The sequence below is a fragment of the Oncorhynchus gorbuscha genome, linkage group LG10 (genome assembly GCF_021184085.1).
Source record: "Oncorhynchus gorbuscha isolate QuinsamMale2020 ecotype Even-year linkage group LG10, OgorEven_v1.0, whole genome shotgun sequence".
NCBI classification, from domain to species: Eukaryota; Metazoa; Chordata; class Actinopteri; order Salmoniformes; family Salmonidae; genus Oncorhynchus; species Oncorhynchus gorbuscha.
Genome location: NC_060182.1, coordinates 95,320,260 through 95,330,710, shown reverse-complemented (window position 1 = coordinate 95,330,710; position 10,451 = coordinate 95,320,260). Strand labels below are relative to the sequence as shown.

Sequence of the window (10,451 nt, the reverse complement as noted above, 5' to 3'; positions counted from 1 at the left end):
CGTCTTCCGGATTTGTCCGGGGTAGGCCGTACATTTAAAAAAAAAAATGTTCTTATTTGACTTTCCTGGAAAAAAATAAAAGTTAAATCAAATTACAAACAATTACTATTCTTTTTGAGATGGGTGCTCATCCCTCACCACGTTTGCCCGTTCTAGTCACGGGCCATAGACCGGTTTGCCACCGCTCAACATAATCGAATCCACCCATTCCCATTCACGGAGAACCCGGCTCGTCCACAGGACGTTCCGCCAGCTGTGAGACACGGTTCGGATGATGTCATTCACTTTCTTTTGAGCAGTTTTCACGAGACCGGAGGACACCGGGTTTTTTTTGTTGTGTTGCGGTGAGAAATACGATTGTGAAGGGGAGGATATCTCATCGAGCGGACAGAGACAGCGGACGGTAGTTGACTACCTACGGCAAAACGACACGACTCTCACGGTTTGTCTGTGTGATGAGGGCCACATCATCCACCACTGATACCGTCTACGCTGTTGCAAGCTTTTCACCACACACAGCTGACAAACCAAAAGTGAACCGTAAAACAATAGGTGAATCTATAGCCAGCTAGCTTTTATATACTATCTATTTTGCCATACAGCCTTCAGTGGCCGCATTTGAGAAAAGTGAAATTTAGATGGCTCTCGACCTGGCTGTCATTTCCGGATTCGAACACATATTCATCCTCCCAGCCGTGTTGTTTTAGCGTCTCAATATACACGCAATTGATCGCTATTTATGTGACAACGGAGGCAAGCTAAGTGAAACTAACGCTAACCATCATTTGATTTCCAGAGGACCTATTTTTCTTGCTTTGGGAATAGAAAGGGGCCGTGTTCAACAGTTCTGTAACTGTCTAGCTCGAGCTAGCTACTGTAGCAAGATATCTCCGGTCGGGATCTAGTACCGTTATGTGCGTGCCTGTGGTCTTTACAGTCAAAAAGCGAAACATATCGTCGTTCACGTTTCCCTGCCTTGATATTTGATACAGTAATTTTTTCAACATCTACAATCGAGATACCCTTGGCCTTGGAACGGGTATAATTATTGGACCGTGTTCTTGTTTTGGCTGAGGCATGAGAGACATTCGATCCATCCTTCTATCCCGGTGCTCCATCCTATACGGCGCAGTGTGAGTAGCCCATCCGGGAAGCGCACATCAGCAGAATCGCATCCTATATGCACCTTTGGGGTGTCGGGGGGGCTGAAGGTGCTACTATAACGTCGGAGCGGGAGGACTGTTGCCTTCCCATCTCAGGATTAAACCATGGCCAATGAACCTGTTATCCTTAATGTGTATGATATGGTAAGATTGTGTGTTGGAAGTTTTCTGTGCATGGGAATCAATGTTAACGTACTAGCCTACTATTTATTCTCACACACACACACACACACACACACACACACACACACACACACACACACACACACACACACACACACACACACACACACACACACAACACACAACACACAACACACAACACACACGATAATGGATATTGAGTCCCTTGTTAGACAACCAGCCAGTCACAGTGTTGACCCCTCCTCCCTTCAGATATCTCCAGGCCAACAGTCACAGTGTTGACCCCTCCTCCCTTCAGATATATCCAGGCCAGCAGTCACAGTGTTGGCCCTTCCTCCCTTCAGATATCTCCAGGCCTACAGTCACAGTGTTGGCCCCTCCTCCCTTCAGATATCTCCAGGCCAGCAGTCACAGTGTTGGCCCCTCCTCCCTTCAGATATCTCCAGGCCAGCAGTCACAGTGTTGGCCCCTCCTCCCTTCAGATATCTCCAGGCCAGCAGTCACAGTGTTGGCCCCTCCTCCCTTCAGATATCTCCAGGCCAGCAGTCACAGTGTTGGCCCCTCCTCCTTCAGATATCTCCAGGCCAACAGTCACAGTGTTGGCCCCTCCTCCCTTCAGATATCTCCAGGCCAACAGTCACAGTGTTGGCCCCTCCTCCCTTCAGATATCTCCAGGCCAGCAGTCACAGTGTTGGCCCCTCCTCCCTTCAGATATCTCCAGGCCAACAGTCACAGTGTTGGCCCCTCCGTTCAGATATCTCCAGGCCAACAGTCACAGTGTTGGCCCTTCCTCCGTTCAGATATCTCCAGGCCAGCAGTCACAGTGTTGGCCCTTCCTCCCCTCAGATATCTCCAGGCCAACAGTCACAGTGTTGGCCCTTCCTCCCCTCAGATATCTCCAGGCCAACAGTCACAGTGTTGGCCCCTCCTCCCTTCAGATATCTCCAGGCCAACAGTCACAGTGTTGGCCCCTCCTCCGTTCAGATATCTCCAGGCCAACAGTCACAGTGTTGGCCCCTCCTCCGTTCAGATATCTCCAGGCCAACAGTCACAGTGTTGGCCCCTCCTCCGTTAAGATATCTCCAGGCCAGCAGTCACAGTGTTGGCCCCTCCTCCGTTCAGATATCTCCAGGCCAACAGTCACAGTGTTGGCCCCTCCTCCCTTCAGTTATCTCCAGGCCAACAGTCACAGTGTTGGCCCCTCCTCCCTTCAGATATCTCCAGGCCAGCAGTCACAGATGAGGATGTCTGAAAGTGACAGTGCTCAAACACCTAATTAAATCCCACTGTTTTAAAAAAAACGTAATTTAACTAGGCAAGTCAGTTAAGAACTAATTCTTATTTTCAATGACAGCCTAGGAAAACAGAACAACAGATTTTTACCTTGTCAGCTTGGGGATTCAATCTTGCAACCTTTGCGGTTACTAGTCCAACGCTCTAACCACTAGGCTACCTGCTGGTTACTAGTCCAACACTAACCACTAGGCTACCTGCTGGTTACTAGTCCAACGCTCTAACCACTAGGCTACCTGCTGGTTACTAGTCCAAAGCTCTAACCACTAGGCTACCTGCTGGTTACTAGTCCAACTCTAACCACTAAGCTACCTGCTGGTTACTGGTCCAACACTAACCACTAGGCTACCTGCTGGTTACTAGTCCAACACTCTAACCACTAGGCTACCTGCTGGTTACTAGTCCAACACTCTAACCACTAGGCTACCTGCTGGTTACTAGTCCAACACTCTAACCACTAGGCTACCTGCTGGTTACTAGTCCAACACTCTAACCACGAGGCTACCTGCTGGTTACTAGTCCAACACTCTAACCACTAGGCTACCTGCTGGTTACTAGTCCAACACTCTAACCACTAGGCTACCTTCCGCCCCACTGTAGCTCTGTTCTGCTGGGATGAGGGATGGGCTGGGACCAGAAAGCACCCCTTATTAGCTGAAGCGCCAGCAAAACCAAATGCATGCTTTTCAACCGTTCGCTGCCCGCACCTTCCCGCCCAACTAGCATCACTACTCTGAACGGTTCTGATCTAGATTACGCGGACAACTACAAAATACCTAGGTGTCTGGTTAGACTGTAAACTCTCCTTCCAGACTCACATCAAACATCTCCAATCCAAAATCAAATCTAGAATCGGCTTTCAATTTGGCAACAAAACCTCCTTCACTCACGCCGCCAAACTTACCTTAGTAAAACTGACTATCCTACCGATCCTTGACTTCAGCGACGGCATCTACAAAATAGCTTCCAATACTCTTCTCAGCAAATTGGATGCAGTCTATCACAGTGCCATCCGTTTTGTCACCAAAGCCCCATATACCACCCACCACTGCGACCGGTACGATCTAGTCGACTGGCCCTCGCAACATATTAGTCACCAGACCCACTGGCTCCAGGTCATCTATAAGTCCATGCTAGGTAAAGCTACGCCATATCTCAGCTCACTGGTCCCGATAACAACACCCACCCGTAGCATGCGCTCCAGCAGGTATATCTCACTGGTCATCCCCAAAGCCAACACCTCCTTTGGCCGCCTCTCCTTACAGTTCTCTGCTGCCGGTGACTTAAACGAATTGCAAAAATCGCTGAAGCTGGAGACTTACATTTCCCTCACCAATTTTAAACATCAGCTATCTGAGCAGCTAACCGATCACTGCAGCTGTACGTAGGCCATCTGTAAATAGCCCACCCAATCTACCTTCCTCATCCTCATATTGTTTTTATTTACTTTGCTGCTCTTTTGCACACCAGTATCACTACTTACACACCAGTATCACTACTTACACACCAGTATCACTACTTACACACCAGTATCACTACTTACACCAGTATCTCTACTTACACACCAGTATCAATACTTACACACCAGTATCACTACTTACACACCAGTATCACTACTTACACACCAGTATCACTACTTACACACCAGTATCACTACTTACACACCAGTATCACTACTTAGCATGCGCTCCACACCAGTATCACTACTTAAACACACCAGTATCACTACTTGCACACCAGTATCACTACTTACACACCAGTATCACTACTTACACACCAGTATCACTACTTACACACCAGTATCACTACTTACACACCAGTATCACTACTTACACACCAGTATCACTACTTACACACCAGTATCACTACTTACACCAGTATCACTACTTACACACCAGTATCACTACTTACACACCAGTATCACTACTTACACACCAGTATCACTACTTACACACCAGTATCACTACTTACACCAGTATCACTACTTACACACCAGTATCACTACTTACACACCAGTATCACTACTTACACACCAGTATCACTACTTACACACCAGTATCACTACTTGCACACCAGTATCACTACTTACACACCAGTATCACTACTTACACCAGTATCACTACTTACACCAGTATCACTACTTACACACCAGTATCACTACTTACACCAGTATCACTACTTACACACCAGTATCACTACTTACACCAGTATCACTACTTACACACCAGTATCACTACTTACACCAGTATCACTACTTACACACCAGTATCACTACTTACACACCAGTATCACTACTTACACACCAGTATCACTACTTACACACCAGTATCACTACTTACACACCAGTATCACTACTTACACACCAGTATCACTACTTACACACCAGTATCACTACTTACACACCAGTATCACTACTTACACCAGTATCACTACTTACACACCAGTATCACTACTTACACACCAGTATCACTACTTACACACCAGTATCACTACACACCAGTATTACACACCAGTATCACTACAGTATCACTACACACCAGTATCACTACTTACACACCAGTATCACTACTTACACACCAGTATCACTACTTACACACCAGTATCACTACTTATCACTACCACACCAGTATCACTACTTACACACCAGTATCACTACTTACACACCAGTATCACTACTTACACACCAGTATCACTACTTACACACCAGTATCACTACTTACACACCAGTATCACTACTTACACACCAGTATCACTACTTACACACCAGTATCACTACTTACACACCAGTATCACTACTTGCACACCAGTATCACTACTTACACACCAGTATCACTACTTACACACCAGTATCACTACTTACACACCAGTATCACTACTTACACACCAGTATCACTACTTACACACCAGTATCACTACTTACACACCAGTATCACTACTTACACACCAGTATCACTACTTACACACCAGTATCACTACTTACACACCAGTATCACTACTTACACACCAGTATCACTACTTACACCAGTATCACTACTTACACACCAGTATCACTACTTACACACCAGTATCACTACTTACACACCAGTATCACTACTTGCACACCAGTATCACTACTTACACACCAGTATCACTACTTACACACCAGTATCACTACTTACACACCAGTATCACTACTTACACACCAGTATCACTACTTACACACCAGTATCACTACTTACACACCAGTATCACTACTTACACCAGTATCACTACTTACACACCAGTATCACTACTTACACACCAGTATCACTACTTACACACCAGTATCACTACTTACACACCAGTATCACTACTTACACCAGTATCACTACTTACACACCAGTATCACTACTTACACACCAGTATCACTACTTACACACCAGTATCACTACTTGCACACCAGTATCACTACTTACACACCAGTATCACTACTTACACCAGTATCACTACTTACACCAGTATCACTACTTACACCAGTATCACTACTTACACACCAGTATCACTACTTACACCAGTATCACTACTTACACACCAGTATCACTACTTACACACCAGTATCACTACTTACACCAGTATCACTACTTACACACCAGTATCACTACTTACACCAGTATCACTACTTACACACCAGTATCACTACTTACACACCAGTATCACTACTTACACACCAGTATCACTACTTACACACCAGTATCACTACTTGCACACCAGTATCACTACTTACACACCAGTATCACTACTTACACACCAGTATCACTACTTACACACCAGTATCACTACTTACACACCAGTATCACTACTTACACACCAGTATCACTACTTACACACCAGTATCACTACTTACACCAGTATCACTACTTACACACCAGTATCTGCTCATCATCATCGGCTCATCTATCACTCCAGTGTTAATCTGCTAAATTGTAATTACTTCGCTACTGAGGCCTATTTATTGCCTCACCTCCTCATGCCATTTTCACACACTGTATATAGACTTTCTTTTTTTCTCTATTGTGTTATTGACTGTACGTTTGTTTATTCCATGTGTAACTCTGTGTTGTTGTTTCTGTCGCACTGTTTTGCTTTATCTTGGCCAGGTCGCAGTTGTAAATGAGAATTTGTTCTCAACCAGCCTACCAGGTTAAATAATTATATATATTTTTTAATCATTATAATTTTGCGTAAAACACCTAATTTAGTCCCACTGGGCTAAAGACTGACTAGCCCATCAGCCAGCCAATTTCCTGTCTAGGACCAAGTCATTGGCTGGAAAACTACAGGTCATGCAAGGGCTGCGTGTCACAACTCCAGAAAGATCGCCATGACGACTCAGCCTGAATATAATTCCCCTGCTCTATCCATCGCTACATACATTGTCTTCAGCTGCCCTCCTAGAAGTCTAAACGAGGGGCGTTGTTCAAAACAAATGAATCAGTGATTGGATTGTCTCTAACCAATCAGAGTATGAAAGTTAATAACATCATCATGTGGGCTCTTGCCCAACCTATCAGATTCTGAGACCATTCAGAACTGTCCAGACTCATGGCGAATCCAGACTCATGGTGAATCCAGACTCATGGTGAATCCAGACTCATGGTGAATCCAGACTCATGGCGAATCCAGACTCATGGTTAATCCAGACTCATGGTGAATCCAGACTCATGGTGAATCCAGACTCATGGTGAATCCAGACTCATGGTTAATCCAGACTCATGGTGAATCCAGACTCATGGTGAATCCAGACTCATGGCGAATCCAGACTCATGGTGGAGAAGAAACACCAGTTTGGCTGGGTGGGTAGCCAGGCAACCAGCAAGCGTGATCATGGTTTAGATTGAGAGTCATAGGCTTCATCCCAGTTTTCTTCCCTTTGTGTGAACTATAACAAGAATGGATTGGTGGAGATTATATACATTTTAGTCATTCAGCCGACTCTCTTATCCAGAGAGACTTACAGTAGTGAGTCATTTAGCAGACTCTCTTATCCAGAGAGACTTACAGTAGTGAGTCATTTAGTAGACTCTCTTATCCAGAGAGACTTACAGTAGCGAGTCATTTAGTAGACTCTCTTATCCAGAGCGACTGGCAGTAGTGAGTCACTTAGCAGACTCTCTTATCCAGAGCGGCTGGCAGTAGTGAGTCATTTAGCAGACTCTCTTATCCAGAGAGACTTACAGTAGTGAGTCATTTAACAGACTCTCTTATCCAGAGAGACTTACAGTAGTGAGTCATTTAGCAGGCTCTCTTATCCAGAGAGACTTACAGTAGTGAGTCATTTAGCAGACTCTCTTATCCAGAGCGACTGGCAGTAGTGAGTCATTTAGCAGACTCTCTTATCCAGAGAGACTTACAGTAGTGAGTCATTTAGTAGACTCTCTTATCCAGAGAGACTTACAGTAGTGAGTCATTTAGTAGACTCTCTTATCCAGAGAGACTTACAGTAGTGAGTCATTTAGCAGACTCTCTTATCCAGAGAGACTTACAGTAGTGAGTCATTTAGCAGACTCTCTTATCCAGAGAGACTTACAGTAGTGAGTCATTTAGCAGACTCTCTTATCCAGAGCGACTGGCAGTAGTGAGTCATTTAGCAGACTCTCTTATCCAGAGACTTACAGTAGTAAGTCATTTAGCAGACTCTCTTATCCAGAGAGACTTACAGTAGTGAGTCATTTAGCAGACTCTCTGATCCAGAGAGACTTACAGTAGTGAGTCATTTAGCAGACTCTCTGATCCAGAGAGACTTACAGTAGTGAGTCATTTAGCAGACTCTCTTATCCAGAGAGACTTACAGTAGTGAGTCATTTAGCAGACTCTCTTATCCAGAGCGACTGGCAGTAGTGAGTCATTTAGCAGACTCTCTTATCCAGAGATCTTCTTTAATTAAAGCAAGAACACTGAACAAACTAACAAAACAACAAAATGAACCGTGATGCAAATATGAGTAGTGCAGAACAGGCAACTTAACATAGAATAAGAACCCACAAATAACCTATGGGAAAATGGCTACCTAAAGATGGTCCCCAATCAGAGACAACGATAAACAGCTGCCTCTGATTGGGAACCAATTCAGGCAACCATAGACCTGCATATACCTAGACATACTAAAACCCCATAGATAAACAAAAAACCCTAGACAATACAAAAACTAACATACCCACCCGAGTCACACCCTGACCTAACCAAAATAATAAAGAAAACATAGATAACTACGGTCAGGGCGTGACACAGACTCTCTCATCCAGAGAGACTTACAGTATAGAGTCCATACATTTTCATACTTTTTTCATTCCGGTCCCCCTTGGGAATCGAACCGAACTTTATAAAAAAACATTTGATTGGTTTAAGACCCTTCAGCCGTTTTTAAATCCACACCTGGGAAGGAGGGTAAAGATCTGTACTCTGAATGACTGTAATCTCTGAATGACTGTAATCTCTGAATGACTGTACTCTCTGAATGACTGTAAATCTCTAAATGACTGTAATCTCTGAATTACTGTAAATCTCTGAATGACTGTAATCTCTGAATGACTGTAATCTCTGCAGTAACCAGGTTTCCATCCAACCGTTTAAATGCGGATTAATTTACCTGACGCAGGTAAAAAGTCACGACTTCAAGGCTTAACGGAAACAGGAAATGTCCGCAGAAGGTGGGATCTTTTTTTTTGTGTCTGTGAGAATTAATTTGTGGCGTGTGCCGAATTTTGGATATGAGTGTAAATATTGCTATAATAAGCATCATATGGAAGTAAACTAGGAGTCAGTTGACTTGATCATGTGTTTGTGTGGTCGCCCCACTACGACTAGTTTATTAGGCTACAGATGAAATGAGTTGTGAACTGCACAGGGTGATGAGCTTGATGCTGCTGACCAGTAAATATCGAGGGTGTTATTCTGGTGACATGATGATCGATGCTTGGCGGCCATTAGACAAGTAATAAAATCGGTCTTGTCCATAACAGTGTCATCGTTTAGACTAGCCTACCCATCGTTTAGACTAGCCTACCCATCGTTTAGACTAGCCTACCCATCGTTTAGACTAGCCTACCCATCGTTTAGACTAGCCTACCCATCGTTTAGACTAGCCTACCCATCGTTTAGACTAGCCTACCCATCGTTTAGACTAGCCTACCCATCATTTAGACTAGCCTACCCATCATTTAGACTAGCCTACCCAGCATCAATATCCTGTCCATGAGCATCAATATCCTGTCCACGAGCATCAATATCCTGTCCACGAGCATCGATATCCTGTCCACGAGCGTCAATATCCTGTCCACTAGCGTTAATATCCTGTCCACGAGCATCAATATCCTGTCCACGAGCATCAATATCCTGTCCACTAGCGTTAATATCCTGTCCACGTGCATCAATATTCTGTCCACGAGCATCAATATCCTGTCCACGAGCGTCAATATCCTGTCCACGTGCATCAATATCCTGTCCACGAGCATCAATATCCTGTCCACTAGCGTTAATATCCTGTCCACTAGCGTTAATATCCTGTCCACTAGCGTTAATATCCTGTCCACGAGCATCAATATCCTGTCCACGAGCATCAATATCCTGTCCACTAGCGTTAATATCCTGTCCACGTGCATCAATATCCTGTCCACGAGCGTTAATATCATTCCGTGAGGAGGAAAGAAAGGACCTCAATTTGCCAAATGTGCTGAGTAGGACAATCTGTATTACATTACAACAGCCACTTACCCTGCATTCAGGGGAAGCCACGTCATCTAGCCACTTACCCTGCATTCAGTGGAAGCCATGTCATCTAGCCACTTACCCTGCATTCAGTGGAAGCCACGTCATCTAGCCACTTACCCTGCATTC

General features: G+C 44.6%; 1 protein-coding gene across 1 annotated transcript in view; it reads left to right on the top strand.

The window, feature by feature from the left end:
• Nucleotides 1-213: 213 nt before the first annotated feature.
• Nucleotides 214-10,451, top strand: part of LOC124046795 (deubiquitinase DESI2-like) — a 22,238-nt gene continuing 12,000 nt past the window's right edge. Inside the window, exon 1 of the mRNA XM_046367551.1 lies at nucleotides 214-1,307. Coding sequence (XP_046223507.1) covers nucleotides 1,269-1,307 — 39 coding nt within the window. The 5' untranslated portion in view covers nucleotides 214-1,268. The remainder of the gene's footprint in view (nucleotides 1,308-10,451) is intronic.